Source organism: Haemaphysalis longicornis, unplaced genomic scaffold, assembly GCF_048455015.1.
Source record: "Haemaphysalis longicornis isolate Haplotype H1 unplaced genomic scaffold, Haemaphysalis longicornis Haplotype H1 scaffold_12, whole genome shotgun sequence".
NCBI lineage: Eukaryota > Metazoa > Arthropoda > Arachnida > Ixodida > Ixodidae > Haemaphysalis > Haemaphysalis longicornis.
In genome coordinates, this window is record NW_027526225.1 from 38971746 (window position 1) to 38992862 (window position 21117).

The window sequence follows — 21117 nt, forward strand, 5'->3', positions numbered from 1 at the left end:
TTTTCTTTCCTCCATGGATTTGGTCGTCGATCATCCACCACAGTTTGTAACTTCTTAGTTTACCCGCCATCGCCGGATTGCCATGTCTTATCCCGCCACATAAAGTTTTTAATTTTAACGTCCTTATTTGCTTTCAGTCTTTCAGGGCACGAACTGCGGCACTTCGGCTGCCGATAACCAGTCATTCGGGCCGTCGTTACTCGCGTGTGCCACTGGTGTTGCCCCGACGTTGGTTGTGCCCGCTGCGATATCAAATCTGACACGCTGCCTGTTGCAGCAGCGACAACTGGCCTGCGGTGGTGTGACCGGCTACAGCGGCGGCCGCAGCAGCAGCAGCCCGCGGAAAAGATGTAAGCTGGGCGCGTGTGCGATGAAGCAAATCTGGAAAATCGCCCTGCGCAGAAACTACGCGAGCAACCATGCCTGCCTGTCGTCGCCGCCGCTGCCGCCTGTGAAGCGCCGTGCCGCCGGGCGCAGCAGCAGCAGCAGCAGCAGCAGTACCGTCGGAGCGACTGCGACCGCCCGGACCGGTAATCTCCTCCTGTTGGCCCCGATCCTTCGGTCGCCCTACTACCCCGCTTGCCGCCGAGTCGCCGCCTCGCCGTCGGCAGCCATGCACTTCTCAACGAGCACGACTGCGGACTCGGCGTCGTCCGAGCCGCTTTCGGACCAGTTTGGTACGGCCGAGGCGCCCGTCTTCCGACCCCGGCGTGCGCTGGTGCTCACCAAGTTCTCGCGGTACGAGTTCGAGAAGCGCCGCCACGCACACCTCACCGAGGACGAGCTGGTACAAGATGTGAGTCGCCTTATCTGTGCCGCCACACGCCACACAACCGGCGAGATCCCTCTTTTAGTTTTTTCAGCTACGCTCCTAATTTTTCGCCTCGCCCCAGTGTTTTTTCTCAGTGTCTTCTCAGGGTCGACCTTGCCAATGCACTTTCTGAGCCCGGCCCAGCTACGAGCAACAGATGGTTGTCTCAAGCTCCGCCTTTTTTGGTGGGTGTGCTGGCGTACGTAGGTCGTTCGATAAACGGGCAGTCGGGGAGAACGTGGTCCGCGTTGTAGTGCCGTCAGTGGGACGACGTTACTACCCGTCGAGGCGCCCCTGGTTATTTGTTTACGAAGACGTCAAATGAGGCGTTATCAGAGAGAAGGCTTATCAGCTTATCCTGCGGAGGCAGTGACTCTCGTCTACCAAAATAATTACGAAACCTGAGGCACTCCGGAAATGATTGCATACCGGAGGAGGAAAGCTTCCCAACTCAACAGACATATCTTGGGATGTTTATTTACTAACCAGAGCTGAAGATTTGTATGTCTCGGTGCTAAGGCAACACTAAAAGCAACCTGACAGGACCTTTGCCCTGTTCATCTGTGCAATGGTAAAATAGCCCTGGAGGGCTGGCTAAGACCAGCATGCCTATTCTAGCATCTTCAGGCGGTGTCTATAGATTGGCATGCCAAGGTCACGCAAAGATTGGCATGGCACTGAAGCGCTGAAAACACGCCGCTGCATAGCACTGGCTTTCGCATCGAGCTTTAAAGGAGCCATGAAGACAAAATACAGGTTGGGTTTATTAGAAAGACTGATTAGTCCCGATAACAATGATACCAATATCATCGCAGTCTTCGAACAAATAACGGAGATATGAAAGAAAACGTGTTAAGCAGTGGCGACCCCCTAGCCAATTTCCCGCAACTTTTCTATGACGTCACGGAACCTTGTTTGTGCGATTGGCGGCCGCCTAACTGACCTGTCGCGACGACACATGACTGGACGTCTGTAATGGGGCCTCTAGTTCCATTTGACCGCATCACTTGAATGCTAACGTGCAGTTAACGCACTGAAAATTGTTTTATTGTTGGCCCGTATGACGACATTCTTGCTCATAACACGTCACCGTGGCGCAAAATTTGAAAGTTTTTTAATACTTCTTGCTTTTTTTTCGTTAAAAGAACATCTTTTGTGGCTGCAAGCTGAGTGATATACTGAATCCTAGTTCTTTCAAATTAAACGAAGTTGTATTTTCTCTTCGTGGCTCCTTTAAGAACTAGGCAATTAGTTGATTCTTTAATTCGAAGTCGCCTAATTGGAAGTGATAGGCTTGTCTGCGCAATTTTATTTGCAATTCAATGGAAGAAATTGCTTGATAATTTGAAGCTAAAAGCTGGTTAATTAGAAGTTTTTAATAGGAAGCATCAGGGTGACTGTTCATTCTTGATAAAATTCAAAAATTTTAAAGCGCAAGAACGGCGTCGTGTTCTGCACAAATGTCTGCACCATTGCAACTGAGGCAGCGCGCAGTTGATGAAGCGCATGTGCATCTCTTATTTGGTGGTTGCACCCTTCCTTTTTTTCTTTTTTTTGTGCACAGCGCCATGTGAGCAGTTTGTGTTTTGGACGCTTCAGGCTTTGATTTTAGGTAGTGTCTATTATCACGGCAACCGTTGAGAATTACCGTCATATTTCTCATGGCAGTCACCTCTCATTGGCCAAACACGCCACCCGAAGATTCTCTGGAACAAATATTCCCTAAAAGCTTGGCTCTACAGCTTAACACGAAGGCCCAGGTTCGAGTTGTGGATGTTTTTTTATTTGTTTTTTTTTTTTAAGCTTTCCGAATTTTTGAAGTTTTCGCTTATCGTGATTTAGCTTTTGTTTTGTTCTGGTTATACTATATCAAGCGTTCGAGATCGACGCACACGGCCTCTAGAATGCGTTGGATTAGGTTTAATATATGGTGTCCTCTATGTGGTTGCGCTGGGTTAGGTTAGGTTTGTTGTAGTTGGGCTGGATTCAGGTAGGTACGTTCTGTTAGATTACGTTGGGTTCAGTGAGGTTAGGCTACATTGGGAGGTAATATTATTGAACGAATTTCAGGCCAGCCGCCTCTTAAGAAACTGCCGTGAGAATTTCCCGGGTGTAATTCTCACGGCTGCCGTGAGATTAGACGCAGCCTTTCGTACGCTCGACTTGGGGACGAAAGTCGAGATTCGGAACGGAATCAAATGGGGAGACATGTTGCAGGCTAATAGCAACGCTGCTATTGTGCCCCTTGTTTATTTGGAAGTTCAGTCAATCCAGAGGTTTTCGTGGTCCGTGTGGACTTTGTATTAACGCGAGTTGACTGTGTTAGCAAGTGGATTAATTGCTGACAACTGCCAATTCAGTTTGTAGGAATATTTTTCCAGCACTGTCTCCTGACCGCTTGAAGGGTTCGCTTCATCGTGACTGGTATTTCTGCCTCTGTACATAGCGTTTTCAGGTGAAGTGGCTTGGCATAATGTTGCTGATCGGGAAAATGCTGGTTTGATTCCAACTTCATCAGACTTTTTTCTTTTCTACTTTTGTCTAACTTTGTTTCTGGGGAGTCTTTTTTTGCCTTTTATCGTGACGTGTTTTTTTTTTATAACAGAACCTTAATGCTGGGTAATGCCGGTCTTCAGCTGGGTTCTGTTACCGCATTGCATCTGGGTTTCTGTTGTTTATCCGAGACACACCTTTATGGGTTGAGTTAGGTTAGGTTAGCGTTTGTTAGATCTTGGCTGAAGATGCGTGCGAATGAACCATGCTTGGAAACAACGCAGCAGTGTGGAAGATGGTAAAATGCCCTAAATATTCCTACCGACTGAAGTGCCAGCTGTCGGCACAAATATGCCAGCACAAAATTCCACCACACCCACCTTGGAAGCGGATGTACCAGTCATACTGGGATTCCGCGTGAGCGACATACCAAGTGGACGGTCAGTGCAAAACTGCTGTCTCTGGCTGCGCAGCATTTGTGACAAAAACCCTGGCAGTATTATGGTCGCGGCCAGCCAATGGGGCAGTGCTGGTAACACTTTGCGTGGTCTGCTTTGCTGGCTGCTTGCACAGTAGACAGTTCTAAACATTTTATTCGCCACTTTGTCACACTATGAACACAGTCAAAGAGGTTCGCGTTGGTTTGAGAGAGGAGGGCCTCGAGGTGCCCAGCCAAACTTGAGAGACTACTCGTGTGAGGTTGCTTATTTTTGCAGCTTCCTGATCGTTCTCTCGCTCTTCTTTCTCTGTCCCTGCTTTATTGTTCTTCTGCCGATCATCCCGTGTGCATCGACTGCGTGCGCTGTGCAGAAGAGTGATTCTGGTTTTGGGGAGGCGCCTAGAGGTGACGATGCCCGACGCTCAACTGGAGTTCGCATGCTTGTCGGGAAGCATAAGGTGAATCATGCGCATAGCGTCACGTCAATCAAAACCCCGCACTGCACAAACAAAAGCTTTGCTTTAGGAATGTTCTTTGCAAAATGGTCGTGAATAGACTGCCGAATAAGATCTAACCAATAATCTTTTAAAGAAAACGGGTTTGGTTCGTTCAAACCAGTCGAACCGATTGAACCAATAACACCAATGCCAAAACCGATCATGAACCGATACCGATAACTGATAGCATTGAACCGATAACAATGCTGCCAGTTTTAGCACCACGTCTCAACAAACTGACATGGGTACTGAATGAAAATAAATGGAGCAGTGCTACCTCCCCAGCCATTTTTCGGCGAGGTCTCTGATGTTACAGAATTTTGTTTGTGCGAATGGTGGCCAAGGATTTAAGCCACTACCGTGAAACATGATTGGGGGAGTGTAGCGAAGGGTCTATCGTAAAGTTCTGAAAGAACGCCCAGCCAAAGTACAAAGGGTTCAAGTGAAAAATACAGTGTGGGCTATCTTTCGGTTGAGGCGCGAAAAACTACAAAAAAGTTGCCGCACCGCCACCCAAAACTGCGGAGATATAAAGAAATAATACAAGATGGGCAAACTTTAAAGTCAGATGTGGAAAGGATGAATACCATATTTTCCGGTGTATAAGTCGCGTTTTTTTTTTCTGACATTTCGGTTGGTGCACCTTATCTGCCAGTGCGACTTATGTATGGAATAAATTTGGTACATGGCGGCCGTGTGTGGTCCGCGCTCGAAAAGGTGCCTGCGTGATGCGAGTGCACGTTGAGACACGGCTCTATGGTCTAAACAAATGAATTATTTGTTGGGAGTCGGAGGAAGAAGGCTTCGATGGTTTTGCCTGAAATGCAGTCTAAGTACATGCCTTCTGTGTGTATCATTAAACCATTTTCGAGAAGTTCTATCTAGACTTTGGATGGTAGATGCACGTGTCTAGCACTGCTTACCGGGGGATGCGTTCAGAGGCGGCAGCCGTTGTAACCATGTACTTTCGCTGCATTTTCTAATGAACTAATCCTCTATGAGTTTATCTGATTAACAAGTGCGTTTTGTATACCGGTGCGACTTATATACGTTTTTTTTTTTTTTTTGAAAAACTGCCATGTTGAGAGGGGTGCGACTTATAACCGGAAAATAGACCACATCAACGTATGAACAGATGGTTCGCTTTTGTTTTGTTCACTCATCGGCACTAAAGCCATCGATTTTAAGGGGTGAGCAATCTTTATGGTCTTTTAGTAAATAGAATATTTCACCCCTGAAGGGGGTGGGGGGGGGGGGTGTTCTCTCGGAACTTTACGGTAGTTCCCGTTGATCATATTACGTGAAGGCTGGCCTGCGGTTACCGCACCGATAACATTGTTTTTAGTGTTCCTTGTATTACATCACTGTTGACATTGTGCAGCATGCAACTCGAAAGTTTGTTTCAATATTTCTCAGCTGTTTTGGTTAAAAAGCCTTTCGTGGGTAGAGTTAGGTGAGTTGCCTAGCTCTTTTGAATCCTTCATGACCCCTATAAGCACATGTTGACTTTTGTGAATGTAAGGCGACAAACCTTTGGCACAGAGATTTTGAATGTAGGCATGCCCTCGAAAATATTAACACAAACGTGCCAAACTAACACATGCTAGAAACCTGTGCAGCACCCTTTAAAAAAAACCTCTTTGGCAAGAGAACTAAATTCCTCTCTTTGGTATTGGCTTGGCTCGCATTTTATTTTTATGCAGAAATGTCTTCTGAAGAGTGTGACGCTCTTGAGACAGCCAATTTTTCTAACAAGCAGGACCCCTCTCATTGTAGATACTGTAACTTCGAAATAAGAAGGGTATACCCGCCGCGGTGGCTCAGTGGCTAAGGTGTTGCGCTGCTGAGCACGAGGTCGCGGGTTCGATTCCCGGCCGCAGCGGTCGCTTTTCTGATGGAGGCGAAAAGCAAAGACGCCCGTGTGTACGAGATTTCGGCGCTCCGTTGAAAGATCCCCAGGTGGTCAAAATTAATCCGGAGCCCTCCACTGCGGCGCGCCTCATCGCCTGCGTTGCGTCTTTGCGTTAAACCCTACAATCAATCAATCAATCAATCAAATCAGAAGGGTATGTTTACGGAAATTAAAAATACAAGTAACCTGCATCGCTGCAAGTTTTTGACAGTTGCGTGTTGTCTTAAACAGAAGAAACAATTCAAGCCGTGCGCGTTGAGCTGAAAAGCGGCATTTATTTTTTAACGCTTTGTAATTTGCAACTGAAACATTGTTTGGCAGGCTTTCTACATGCCCTCGCAGTGCCCCAAAACTGAAGGCTGCGAGGATTTCGGCATCGAGTCGAGGTGTAAAAATACGCTCCTAGTAGAGTTGCTCTAGCCACTGAAGAGTGCCACACATGCACAGTGGAATGAAGGTCAGAAGATGAATTCGGTAGTGTGAGCGCTCACTTTTTATTGACTACCTGGGGAACGAGTTGAGGGGTTTTTTTTTTGTTTGTTTGCTCTAGACAAAGACCACATTTCATAAATGCATAAATGTATAGAGGGTTTATGCCCGAATTCGTGTATAAGACTCATGAAATGTACACTCGGGGTGAAAAGTTTGCAGTACACGATTTCGACTTCCAATGTTAATTCTTCTCCTCTTTGAGGACTCTGCACTTAAATTGGATTTGTAAGCGAAGCATCATGCTTCAGTGTATCATCATTATACACATTGCAGGAGCTTAGCCACCGGAGTGCAGAGATGTTAATGTTATCGAAATCGTGTCCTGAAAACGTTTTACCCCAGTTGTACATCCCATTTTTGTAGCTTGGCAGGCTGCTTGCCTGGCAGTAAAGGGCACAAAAAGCTAGGTGTACTGAAGGTTGAGTTCACCTTGTGTGGGCCAGGAATCGGCTGTGCCATTGTTTTTTTTTTCTTGTTTTTGTTTTGCGGCTAAAGCATTCGAGTTCTTTAGTTCATGCCCTACGATCTCCAGTGCGAGAGCTTTATCAGCGTTGTCATAGAGCAAAGTTGCATGTTGCTGCAGTCTCTTACCTTTTTTTTTTTGTCAAGCGTATTGAATGACCAGTGAGGTAGGGCTTTTGAAATGTGTTGTATTTTTATTTTTGAGCAAACGAAACTGTAGAATGTGGTGAACCAGGCATAAACTTAAAAGGGGCCGGTAGAACAAAACACAGTCTTGTTTAAAAAGCGTTCACCTTTGGTAACTAACTCAGCTTCATTCTAGCACCGAACGACATTTTCACGACAAATGGACAATAAATACTGCAAAACTTTCAGATTTCGCTCTATACAACAATGGTAGCAACTGAACAGAAGAAGGAATACTCAAAACAAGTTTCTCAATTTGTTGACTCCAAGTTAGAATTTAAGTGGTGCCATCTAATGGCAGTAGAGGGCACTACTACAATGACGCAGTCACATTTTTTGATGGGGACTTTTGCCGACAGCAACCAATTGCTCATACTAGTTCCTATGACGTCATTTGGCAGTTCCAGAAAGTGGCTGGGGATTCGTCACTTCTTTATCTGTTTTCTTTCGTCTGTAGCTCAATTGCTTGTAGTTTGCCTTAAAATTGGCGACACTCTTGTTAGGACAAAGGAGCAAACTTTCAAATAAGACAAACTTGTATTTCTCTTTAGTATTTTTCTTTAGTATTTAGTTTTACTAAATACTAAAAGCGTCACGGTGACTACCCCGACGCTTTAGTTTTACTAAATACTTTTACTAAATACTTTAGTTTTACTAAATACTAAAGTATTTAGTTTTACTAAATACTAAAAGTGTTTAGTATTTAGTATTTCTCTTTAGTATTTAGTACTTGTATTTCTCTTCCATTATTAAAATCTAGTACCAGTTTTGTTATAAATTAGCTTGAGTAAGAGCCTGTGGAGTTACGAGTTAAAAGGTTGTTATAACACTTCGTTTTACCCGCCCTAAAAGGGCCTTGGTGTGTTGGAGCCACTGCCACATCGCTGTCGGCCCAATGTTGACAAAAAAAAAGTACTGTTATGCCAAATTTTTTCCCCGTTTGGGCCATTCTTACTTCTTTGGGGTGAAAACGGGGTAGAAGTGCCGCTGTAGCTTCCCTGCACTCGATGTTTGGCAAATCAGCAACTTGGTTGCTTTTACGTCGAGGCCGTAACTTATCGGAGACAGTAGCTTTTGCAAACAGCCAGTTGTTTTCCAACCACTTGGCAGGGATCACTGGAAGGGGCAGCAAGGGAGCATCAATGTCTAGATCTCCAGTAATTAAAGACTCAGTGAGGGGCTTATCGAGACTGCGGCCGTAAGACAGCAAGCCGCGCTTATCTCGGCACTGTGTGCGGTGCGCTCCCGTCGGTTAATGAGAGCGGGCAGCGATGCTGTGGGTCAATTTTCAGGTGTCTGGTGCGTCTCTCTTTATCTGTGTAAGCATGTCTGCTACACGTCCACAATATCTTAGAAGCAAGGACGCTTGTAGCTTTTGCGAGACATTGTAGGCTTGGGTAAAGATAAGAGATTGCGGTGTGAGGTGGTTGAGAGCCTCGGGATTGTTCAAAAGGTAGAGCAAAGCTGCGACAGACAGTATCTGGTGTATGCCTGCCATATCTGGTCTAGTGTCTACAGAGGCATGTACACAGCTTTATCATTTTATTTTATTTTTTTTGTGGATACTGGGATGTGTACGATGGGTTGCCTTGTACGTCCCTTCGGAGACTGTAGTGCTGGGCTCAGAAGAATTTCGGTAGCTACTTTGATTACTGGAGGTGCTCTCCCTTTCACTGCATGCACTGCTTGGCAGCAAATTGTTATCCAAAGTTACCATTTAACGGCTTGTTGTTACTGGCTGGGAATGCCGGTACAGGTGGCTGAACCTTGAATTGGATGTGTGGGCACCCTAAGGAACAGGCTGAGTTGATATGAGTGGGAACTCTTTTGCGCTTTGAGGAACCTTTTCTGTTTTTTTTTTTCTATAAACTGCCATTTGATGTTGCATGCAATGGCAGCACCGCCAGAATTGTTCAACAGTTTTCTTTGCCTGCAGAAGCTCTCGTTTCAGTGGTGCTTTATTGATCACACAGAAACAACATACAATGTGTATATACGGGAGGAGGTCCCGAAGTCAAAGACTGCAGACAGATAGAGTGAGCAGGAAAGCGAAGGAGGAAAGTGCGGCGAAGATGCGAGGGAGAGGACGGTGCTCAGCCGCAGCGATGCTCTGCGAGGAAATGCCAGAATACTGGGTGCCATCGTGCGTTCACTGATTACACAATCACTTCCTGAGACGCGGCAGCTATGCGCCATCACTGAGAAGTCTGCAGTTCGTGCTGCACTCAAATTTCGCATTAGGGAGTATCGTAATCGTGAGCCGATTTTTTTCGCACTAGGGAGATTACTGGCGGTAGCCTAAGGCCTCCCAAGACTGGTGTGAGCTCTGTCCCACGGGAATGGGAACACATTTCGGAGCATGGGATATCTATTCATCCTTCTGGCACAAAAGTTGAAAGACAGAAGAAAGAAGGCAGAGGGTGCAACTTCCCGTCTGATAGTTTGAGCTGTGGTTAGCGCTTAGGAGACGTTCCTGATCTTTTTTTTTTAAGTGAAAGTTTATTACATACTACATAGGAAGTTTGTGGTGATGGAGGTGAAGTGGTAGAGAAGTCTGGGGAAGGTAATGCAGTCGGTGCATTGCACTGAGCTCAGCGTGTGCGCAGACGTAATGGAAATGTTGCTTTATGTCTGCGACATCAAGTGGTAGGTGGTAAACTTGCAGGAAGTTGCCTGCCGCTCTTTCCTGCAAGCACGCTCCCCTTCTCAGAAATTTATGCTGCCCTTGCAAAACTTTGTGGGAAAAGGTTAAAGGCATGGAAAATTTTGCGTCAAAAGTGCACTAGCAAATGAAACATGACACTGTAATGCAGGCCCATAGCCCGTAATTTTCTTTTGCAGAAGGTGGGGGGGGGGATACATACCTGCCAACTCTGCCGAATTTTCCGTAAAATGTACGAATTTTGCCGCGTCTTACGATTCTACAAATCGTGCCTGAAATTTTATGAATTTTCGAAAAAAATTGGACCATCTTATTAAATAACACGGTGGTACCAGCTCCACCACGAGAAAGCAATACGTAGTATCGTTATCACCAATGGCGAACCAGCAATTTCCGTCTTCTTCTTGAAGTGAGCTACGCATCCATATCCAGAACTCGCTGCTACCAAGGCGAGTCTGCTTATAGTGTACGGGCCGGTTACGACTTTCGTGCTCGTGGCGCTCTTTGCATGACTGCCACGTCCTGCGCAGCAAGACCCAAGGTACGACCGCGATAGTTGCTTTGCAGTGCAAAGGCGGGCTCGAAGCTGCGAAAGCACTACCTAGTGTTCTCGAAATTGTACATATCCGAATTCGCTGCTCTTCCCAATGGAGTTGCTGCTCGTTACTCAACACTGACGGGTTTTCACGTATGGTTCTGAAAACGTGAGAATGCGTTAAGAAAACGTGAATCATTTTAGACTTAAAAAATAGTGTGCTGCCCCCACTGTCCGCAGATATTACGAATTTCCATGTCACCAGGTTGGCAGGTATATGGGAAGGGGAAGTTTTGCCAAAATAAACTTTAGCACTCGTTTCACACTGCCTGGAACAAATCTGCAAAAAAAGGGGGGGGGGGGGTTTCAAACCCTCCCCCCTTTTCAACATCCTGGTGTAATGTGTGGAAGTGTTTTGGGCTCGCTGGAAGCTGAGGGGACAAAGTGCATTGAAAGTTACTCTCGTTTCAATGGTGCAACAAACCTGAGTTGGTATAAACACCATGCCTGTTGTGGTTCTTCACCCTACACAGCAGTGCAGGGGAGAAAGGGTAGAGATGGAACGAGATTTTTTTTTGCTAGGAAGATGGCAGGGGCATGTTGTGTGTGGGATAACCGTTTTGGTTCTGGAGTTTCGCTGTATTGGGGCAGTCGGGGATTGCCGCAGTGCGGAGTGATCTACAAGTCCAGTCTTTTTCTCTCTCTCTTCCTCTCCCCCGCCCCTCTTCTCCCCTCCCATCGTGGGTCCCTGGTGTTACTACTGTGTTTGGGCAAAGCTGGAGTCCCGGGGGTCGGACTACAACAGCCTCGTGCACCACCACAAGATCCACACCAGGAACCGGGAGTTGGTTGTCAACACCCTCAGGTGAGCCTCTTCGTATACGCCCTCATCGACACCCCTACTTAGGGGTGTTTTTAGTCCCTGTCATATACACCCTTTGTCCGGGGTGTTTTTTTACACCCTCCTAATTGCACCCTCATCTACGGCCTTCTGAGGGTGTTTTTTTTAGCCTCTCTTGTATACCCCCCTCATCTAATCCTTTCTCGGGAACATTTTTTTAGTCCTTGTCAGCGTCCTGTCTTTTGAAACCTTTTCTCGCTGTCGTTTGGCAGCCGAAAAGAAAAAACAGGAGCATAGAGTCGCGCACTTCTGACAACAGCACCGTGGTAGTCAAGCAGGGTTTTTCTCCCAGCGCTCGCTGGTAAAACATTGGACATTTGGCTGGTCAGTCACAAAACACACAGTGCTCGTATACGCACCACTTTTTGGGGGTTTAAAAATACGCCGTGGTTGGTTTTGACTCCCACAGCAATTAAAAATGCGGTTGCAATAAGGGAGCACTACTTTTGTGGGTTTTAAAAGAACTCTATTTATTTATTGATTGATTGATTGATTGATACTCTGAGCCTTTGTCAGGCACATCAGGAGTAGGCATAAAAAAAAAATACACGAGTAGTGTGTGATCGTCAAGAGCGTATGCATGAAAAACATACTCTGTTGTACGACCAATCGCAAAAAGGGACCGATTTCGATTCCCACGTCAATTGAAGGTGTGGTCGTAGAAAAAGTGTTTAATTCAGCCCTCATGTGAGGTTGCAATGGACCCGCCGCGGTGGCTCAGTGGCTAAGGCGTTGCGCTGCTGAGCACGAGGTCGCGGGTTCGATTCCCGGCCGCGGCGGCCGCTTTTCTGATGGAGGCGAAAAGCAAAAACGCCCGTGTGTACGAGATTTCGGCGCACGATAAAGATCCCCAGGTGGTCAAAATTAATCCGGAGCCCTCCACTACGGCGCGCCTCATCGCCTGCGTTGCGTTGGCGCGTTAAACCCTACAATCAATCGAGGTTGCAATGGAGCCCGAGGCAAATAGTTCACTGTCCTGTTGTGGTCCCCTTGGTGCGGGATGTTGTCGCAGTCGTACCGTCGCTGTCACACATGCTGCTGCAGTGACTGCACGGACTGTGCAGCAGTACGGTTGGGAAATGACGCCCGTCTTTTGCAGCCATCTGTCACGACAGCTGTCACGGCAAGGCAGAGCTGTAATACGCGCACAGAAAAGGCTGGGAAAAAAGCACAGCGCGCGATGCTGCACAGGGACTGTTCAGCCGTTGGCTTCCCTCTCTGGGAGGTTTGACAGGCGAAAAATAAAAAGTAGTCGCAGATAAAATTATCGCGCAGTTATTCTGTCGCAGCTGTTTTATTGAATTGGGCGCTGTGTCGTGTAGTTGGTTTCCTGTTTTTGAAACGTAGCACCACGATTCCGCAGTAATTACAGGCAAACTGCTAATAATGAGAACTTAAGTTTGCGTGGTCCTCAAAAGCTATTGAAATATTCGCATTTCAAATTGTGGGTGCTGCTAGGGAAATTTGGTGATGTCTGCCTAAATGTGGTTAGGTTTAGTGGCCCCGACTGAAGAACTGGTTGTTTTGTATAACATTTTGGCTTGGCTTATTTCTTGATGTGCACAGTGAAGCAGTATTCATACCATGCATCTTTGCTGTGGTAGAAGTAATGCAATTCCAGTAGGCTTACAACCCACAATTCAGTGTGCTGTCAGTAGTAGGCCAAAATATTCTTCTGCCCATAATGATACAGTCACCGCTAATGAGATACCCATGTGGGATGAGGGCACAAGATTTAGCCAGGAAAGACTCAGTTTAGGCACTAGGAATGCTGAAATTGAGTGGCTTTTGGCGACGCTTTTGGTGGGCTCGATGTGAGCGTCTTGTAAATCACGACAATTAAAACCTGCCATCAACCATGAATGTTTTTTTTGTTTTGTTTTTTTAGTAGATGCATGATCGCTGTCAGTTTTTAATTGTTGTCGCGCATTTTCCAAAACAGACGGGCTTCTGTCCCACCCTTGATTTTATCTTGTAGCCAATGTTGCAACCATACAGGCTTTCAGTGGGCTGCCGTGGCAGGCTGAGCTTTGCATATTCCAGTTACAGTGAGTAGGTAGAAGTTTTCAAAAGGAGCAACTCCAAATTCAAATGTAGTAGATGTGTGCTGTATCAGCCTGAAAAATAGTCGTGGAGTCGTGCACAGTACGTATCGTGTTACCATTGCCTTTGTCTCAAGATCTCATGAGTGCAAAAAAAAAGGCAGTAGTGTTTAGCTTAATGGCGTTCCCAAAACATCCCTCGTGTCTTTCTCGGGCTGGTAGCCGCAGTGGGGCCGGAGTGTGGCCACACCTGACCGCTGCTTTCCCTTCACTGTCTCCCTTAGGTAGGGGATACTTTTAACTGCAGCCGTATTTTTCTAGAGCTTTCGTTGGGCTTTAAACTAGCTTCTCCCTGGAAAACCTTCAGCTGGAACGTATGGAAATTAAGGATGGTCGTGAGAAACATGGACACAGTGCTGACCGTCCCTTTCTCTCGACCGCCCTTCGTTTCTGTACGTTCCAGCTGAAGGTTTTCGAGCGATCATGAGCCAACTCGCCCAATCCCAAGCAAAACTATAGCTTCTCCCTCCATCTTCTTTCTGGATCCCTTCGTTGTGCCGCCACCTACACGCGGCATGGTTGGTGGGTTCGGTTTCGTCGTTTGAGTGGAGCGACAAGCCTTGAAAGAGCTTTTGATCACACTTCACAGTGCCGCTGTAGTGCATGCAACTCAACTGGCACCCGTCCTGTGCAAATTGCAGCCGAATGGTTGCCCCTATCGTCGCGCTGTACCACTTGTATGCGCTGGCAGTTGTCGCGATTGCACCAGTACAACCTCAGTGGGCGCTGGTTGTCTGATGTAAAAATGTTGTGGTTTGCGGTAGAGGAAAAGGAAAGGAAAGGCACTGGGGATATTTTGAGCTTGGCAGGGCGCTCATCACCTGCATACAACCCAGTGCATGGGAAGGGAATTAGAGGGGGAGTGATAGGATAAAGTAGAGAGAGAGAGAGAAGTATAAAGAGAGCTGTCAGTCCTAGAAAGCTGTCAGTCCGGGCACTGCAGTCCGGGCTACAGCCGCTGCGTAAGGCCGGTCGTCTCCAGATAATGGAGCAGATGGGCGAAGACTTCCCGTTGGGTTGCCGCAGGCCCCTTCAAGAACAGAAGGTCCTCCATGCCGGCGCTGGGAAGGCCTCGACGCTGGAGCGCTTGGTGGAGCTCTGCTCTCGGCCCCGCAAGGTGGGGGCAGAAGCAGAGTAGGTGCTCCAGCGTCTCTGGTTTCGAACAGTCCGCACATGCAGGGGAGTCCTTGCGCCCGTGTCGGTGCAGGCACTCCACCACATTGCAGTCGTACAAATGTCAGACGTAACTCGAAGGGGAGACTCTGCTAAGATCAATTCGACGGCCTAATTGTTCAAAGGTGACTGACCCCCACCGAGGCCACAGTTGTCCTGAAGCGTTGGCGCTGGCGTCTGCAGGGAGAACGGCATTGAGACGCGCCTGGTGGACCGCTTTGAGTACACGGACAGCAACATTGACTGGGCGGACGTCATCTTCACGACGGGGGGCGATGGCACCTTCCTCATGGCCGCCAGCAAGGTCCACAGCCGGGACAAGCCCATCATCGGCATCAACAGCGACCCCTCCAGGTGGCCCGACTTGTTTATTTTGTAGCCTTTGCTTGATGCGTCGTGGCGGCAGTTTCTCGGCGTGCACAGTTGCGTGTGTTCAGCCATTCCGTCTCAATGGTCTGCTGGTGTCAGCACCTGTGACCTGCGGAAAGCTGTGCTTGCGGGCTGTTAAATAAGCGAAAGCTTTCTTAGCAGGACCGGTGGCGTCCTGTCAGAAAACTAATGCATTTCCCCATAGACTGGTTTCGTTGGTCTACCAAAAAGCTCTGACAAGATCTCCCGGCACACAAGACACGTGCTAGGTAAGACAATACAGTAAAAACCTCGTTACAAGAGACACTCAAGGGGCCCAGTAAACGTGTCTCTTGTAACCAAGGTCTCTTGTAAGCAATGTTGCTAACATGGCGAACATAGGAAAACCAACCAAACCGCCTTCATTCAAATGTCTCTTGTAACCAAGTGTCTCTTACACTGTACACGCATCGATCGTGAAGGAGTACAGTATACCGTATTTACTCGTATAATGAACCCACTCGTGCAGTGAACCCTTCCCCCCTTTTCTTCTTGAGAATTTACTTTTTTTGACACTTTGAATAAAAAATGCAGCGGGGATATGCTTTTATCTCAGCATGGTTGCTGATGCTGTAGACGATTGCAGCAACTTGATATCACGCCACAGTACATGCAGAAATGCCAAAAGCGCATTCCAACAAAAATAAATCGCAGCAGTAGCCAGAGACATGAGCGGAAATGCTGTGGCTAATAATTTAAAAATTGCGCGCTTGCGGTGCGCCACCTGCTGACCGCAAAACAAACCTTGCACCATAAAAACGTTGTGGTGTGCGAACAAAGCACAAAACGCACTCCGCACTCCTTCCCTGCTCTTTGCCATTTTTATTTTTATTTAGTACATACTGCAGTCCTCTAAGGACCAAGCAGGAGGGCAGAAGGGAAAGTTACATGTATCGCATGGTAGTGGTGAATACATATCACTTACCATGCTTTGGCTGGTTTTGGCGTCGTGTGAATAAAGCACTAAACGTACTCCGCACTCCTCTACTCTAGCTGTTCCGCATGGCACGCTGTTCCGCGACGTCGCCATTACGCTCCGTGGTTTTGTTTCTCAGCCGTGTAGCGACCTTTTTTTTGAGCTCCTGGTGCGCTCCGTACGATGGGCCAGTTGTAGCTGGCCCATCGTACACATGAGCTACACAGCCGGTTTTAAACTGAAGGTGGTGCAGCATGCTTTGATTGATACACATGGAAACCGCATGGCTGGACGGCACTTCAGTGTTGACCCAGCGCGTGTACGCTACGGGCGAAAAAAACGAGAGGTTTTTGGGCGGTGAACAAGGTGCGCCGTGTGTTTCATGGGCCCAAAAAAGGGAAGTTTCCGGGTGTGAGAAAAGAAGTTTTGGAGTGCCTTGATGGCACGGAAGGCGGTGCGCTGTGGGCCGACTACGAATGTGAAGCCGCTAGCGATTTCAGCGAGGAGGACAGCTCCATGGCCAGTAGGGGGGGCCACTGGCATGTTCATAATAAAAAAGAAAATCCATTACATAATCACCCAGGTGTTTTTTACGAAAATGGTAAGGCTCTGACACGCTTCTCTTAGCAACTTTATTGTGTTGAATTTCAACTTAAAAAAAAAAATCGGTTGCAATTTTTTTCCCGCATAATGAACCCTCCTCTGCCCAAATTCATGCTGAATTTTCTGGGAAAAAGTGGGTTCATTACGCGAGTAAATGCGGTACATTTATCTTGTAAACCATGTATCGATGTACATTTGGATCGTTCGCAGATGCGTTTACTTGGTGCGCAAAAAAATTGTCGCTTGGTCGTTCGTTCTTTGTTTGCAACTTGTGACTTTGAAGGTTTGACAATCGAGTGGATGCACTTTCAGCAAAGGTTGGATGCACTTTTAGCGAAGGTTGTGACGCAGTTTTGATGTTGGGAACCTTTCGCACTTCTCTCAACTTTCTTTAGGAAGGGTGGTAAAAGTTTTTATAATGACTTTCCTCATCTACTTTCCTCCGCTTTCTATGATTGTGTACTAAGTCGAACTGCTTGCCTTACGACGACTGGCCTGGTGGCTCGTTGGTGTTCACTGTAGTGGTGTAGCATGGGTGGATAATGTAAAGGCTCAGCGGCTCAAAAAATGAGAATGCTTTGATAATTCTGCTGGTACTCTTTTTCAGTTGGCAAGCATATTAGGGATTAAATAGCCATGGCAGACAAGTGATACGCGTGAATGCGTGTCACTTGCAAACAGCCAATTAAACTTGTGTTGTTGTTATTGGCTGTTGCCACTTCGAAAAACTTCGCTAAATGTTCTCTTAGCTGAAGAAGCTTTGTTCAATTGCTGATGACTGAAGTAGGTTAGCTTGCATTGGACTAAACAGCCTTTTAAGTTAACCTCTGGACATCGCTTAGTGGTCCCACTATGCCTTGTGCCTTCTACTACATTTTGACACCACGCAGTACAAAACGTGGAATTCATTTAACTGCGCCATGTGAAACGCATGTGTAAGGCTGATTCCCTAAACTTCGCTGGGTGCCAATAAGCGGCGCTTTTTTTTTTTTTGCCAGGTCTGTCGGGTACCTCTGCCTCCCGGGCAGCTACACGGAGAACTTCCCCTTGGCCCTGAAGCGACTCCTCACGGGGAAATTCCAGTGAGTGGACTCTCCCACCTCCACTGTAGCCACTAGGTTTTGCTAATGCTCTGCGGCAGAGGTGTGGGTCGCAAACTCAACCCACTTGTGGCGTGCCTTAATTTGCTGACTCCTAGCCGGACCATTTCGGGCATTCTGAGCTGCAGAAAAGCACCTCTCTTGCACATTATTCAGGGTGGCCACAAAATAAAAACATACAATACAAACTCGTACTGAAATTTAAAAGTTACCTTGATTGAGCTTTCAGAGTACAGCTTGTGACACAATGCAGTAGCTGAGAATGCATCCACTGGGTCCTGCACTATTCGTTCACCTTCTCTTGGTACAATCACTTGTTGGCCATCCTATAAGTTCCTTTGTTGTTTCAACTCAGTGAACCGCCCCAATCCTGATGTTTCGTGGAATGGGCAATCTATGCGTCTTGTGCCCTTGTTCGGAGCCCACGAGCATTGTATAGTACAAGCAGGGTTCTCCCCATGGTGGGCGGCGGTGGAAATTCCGACCACTCCTCTGCTTCACCGTCCACTGCCTTTGGTAGGCCGCCCACCACTCCCGCTGACCCACCCGTCTGAAATGGGGGCCTGAGGATCTAGGAACGGCCACTGTGCGTGCGACCACACCTCCCTCCACATGACTACGGGAAAAGGAGTCTGAGCAAGTGGCTTTGAAGTCTCTCATTGCGTGCAAATCTTTGAGTCGATGCCGCTTTATTTTTTCACCGCGCTGCTGCATGGCAATATTTGGTATTTCAACAGAGGTGTTCAATTTTTATAATGAAAATTTGAAATTCTGCAATCCCCCCCCCCCCCCCCCCCCCCTCCCCACCTGCGATGCGATGCGATCAAGTTTTTTTTGGGGGGGGAGAGAGAGAGAGAGGGAGAGGGGGGGGGGGGGGAGGCCGGAAACTGCCTGGTGTGGGTGTGGGGTGCCAACACCTTGTCAGCCCCCGCCACGTTCTCGTTTGCAGTATAGCCACCTCTCGATACTTTCTGGAGAGAACCCTGAGTACAAGATACCCCTGCACGGGGCACCTTGTGTATTCAGGGTGACGTTACTGGCGACACCGCGGATTTCGAGCCCCCACACTCGTGCTCAAACCAACCGGGACAATGAGTATTAAGGTGAAGGGTAGAAGCTTCGAACGGTGGCTGTCGGAGCTGTAGTTATGCTCCGGCCAATGGGCTCCGCTCTGTCTGGTAGACACAGGGTCGCCCATTGGCTGCAGCTCCGGGACCTCACTGGCCGTCAAAGTAATGTCGGTGAAGAAAGTACCCCAGACCCCTGATCTATATTAGGGTGCGTGGTATTTTCTAAACCCTCTCTTCCAAATGGTCGGACCCCAAAAAGGGCCCGCATCTGATGTAATTTTCAAACCTCTGGCCAACATGAAGCTTAAACCCCCGTACAACTTTCCTTGCTTTTTGATGATACAATTCCAAAACAAGGAATCCCCCATAACTTTGCTAGTTGTTTTTTCTTAATTGTAAAATTTATTGAGAGTGTAAGTTGCTGCTACCTATAAGGCAAAGAAACTTGCATCAGGGGACGTGCTGGTTGAGTTATCTACTAAGAAGCCATCTGACAGCCTCTTGAGCCAGACTGACTTACATGGCTTTCAAATAACTGTAATGCCACATTGCAGTCTTAACAGCTTGCTAGGCATGATTCCCGAGATGGACTTTTTAATAAAATTGACTCCGACGTCCTTGAAGTCGTGTGACCAGGTCATTACTATCGTGGGAAGAATAACGATCAGACATGACGGCAAGGAGGTCAAAACCAAACGTGATTCTGACTCTTGACTGAAGTGTCCTTCCAGAGTCGGTCACTGCAAGATTCCTTCACTGCATTGTCCGACCATACATACTGAACCCACACCGCTGCTTCGAGTGCCAGCAGTATGGGCACAGTACTGTTAACTGCCGTGGAAAACTGACGTGCTTGAAGTGCGCGGGACATGACCAGCCTTCTGAGAACTGTACTACTAATGTAATGAAACATGCTTTGAACAACCCCATGCAGCATACTCCCGGTCATGTGGTAATTTCAAAGTAGAGCAAGAGATCATGAACCTGAAGGTCACCCAGAATATTACGTATCGCGAAGCACGACAAAAACTTTCAGAAAGGTATGCCGAAACAGTTGGCCGGTGGGCGGAGGAGCAGCGTCTGGTCACGGCGGCCACCCAGTACTGCGAAGCAGACTTGGTCCCGCCCCCCCCCCCCTCCCCCAGGTGCTGCCTAAGGCAGCCTAACCAGCCAACATGACACCTGTGACGCCCGCAAGTGTTGTGTCAGCCACGAACGTAGGGAGTGACAGCTCTGCCTCAGGTCCTTCTCCTCCGGCTACCAGACCACATGCGGCCATGCACATAGATGTGGCGGGTCCCGTGACCGATTCTGCATCCGACAGACAATAATTGGTGGCAGCAGAGTTTCCTGCCTCCACTTCAAACTTATCCCAAGGTGGAGGCTACAAGAACTCCATCTCATCACTAGCACAACACTCGGACGATCACATGGATATACAGTCGAACCCCGCTACAACGAACGCCGCTTCAACGAAATTTCCGCTTCAACGAAATATTTCCAATTCCCCGTCAGCTAGCCATAGAAGTCAATGCAACAAAGTCCTCGCCACAACGAACCATTTGTCAGGCTTGCTTTCGCTTCAACGAAATTTTCGATGATTTGGGCTGGGTTTGAACAATTATTTTATAATAAAATAAGCATAGCGTCAGCTATCTGTAACTTTTTATACATTCAGGACGCTTAGTTTCACCGAAAACATGCGCGTTGCGACCACACCGCCACCCAAAACAAAAAAAATAACTCAGGCGCACGCCATTGCTTGATGGTGATAACGATGTGGCTGGCCGTCTTTACACGAGGCGCAGGCCCGCTTCGCCAAGGCGGAGCCAGAGCTACAGCCAATCCGTATCCAGTTGAAATTGCATGAATGTGCTCCGCTGCTGGCGCGGTGCCGTCATGTATGCGTTGTGAGCAGCTGTCCTTGCCGTTTTCCTTCAACCATTCTTCATAGCCAAGAGCAAAAGTCATGTTTGCGTGTTTGGTCTTGAAGCCTAGTCATCCTATCTTAGTCGCGAGCGCGCGGTCATGTTAAATGCAAGCGCGCGCGTCTTGCCTGCCAAGGTCAGTAGCTGCCGTGCCGCCGTGCCCTGTCGGAGGATAAGATAACGGCACTGCTCCTGCCACAAGCGAGAGGGGGGCTTCCGACGGCCTAGCAGCTATCTGCAAGTAATCAGCTCGGTGGACACGCCTTGTTGTACAGCGATACGTTTTGCGCCTGCATATCTTCACCCCCCTCCGTAACGCGTTCTTTAGGTGCAGTGAAAAAACAGATAACCATTGGTATGTTTGTTATCCGAATAAACATGAGTTATGGCGCGTCACTCCTTTTTCTAAACATTGTATTATGCTGCC

General features: G+C 47.7%; 1 protein-coding gene across 4 annotated transcripts in view; it reads left to right on the forward strand.

The window, feature by feature from the left end:
- The first annotated feature begins 215 nt into the window (after positions 1–215).
- Nadk2 (NAD kinase 2, mitochondrial) overlaps positions 216–21117 on the forward strand; it is a 43079-nt gene continuing 22177 nt past the window's right edge. Inside the window, exons 1-6 of one of the 4 annotated variants that reach the window (XM_077693163.1) lie at positions 216–350; positions 403–796; positions 4115–4201; positions 11266–11354; positions 14849–15019; positions 17591–17674. In XM_077693163.1, the coding sequence (XP_077549289.1) occupies positions 614–796; positions 4115–4201; positions 11266–11354; positions 14849–15019; positions 17591–17674 (614 nt within the window). In that variant the 5' untranslated portion in view covers positions 216–350; positions 403–613. Of the gene's footprint in view, positions 797–4114; positions 4202–11265; positions 11355–14848; positions 15020–17590; positions 17675–21117 lie in introns of all 4 variants that reach the window. The other 3 variants (XM_077693160.1, XM_077693162.1, XM_077693161.1) reach the window with 3 other exon arrangements.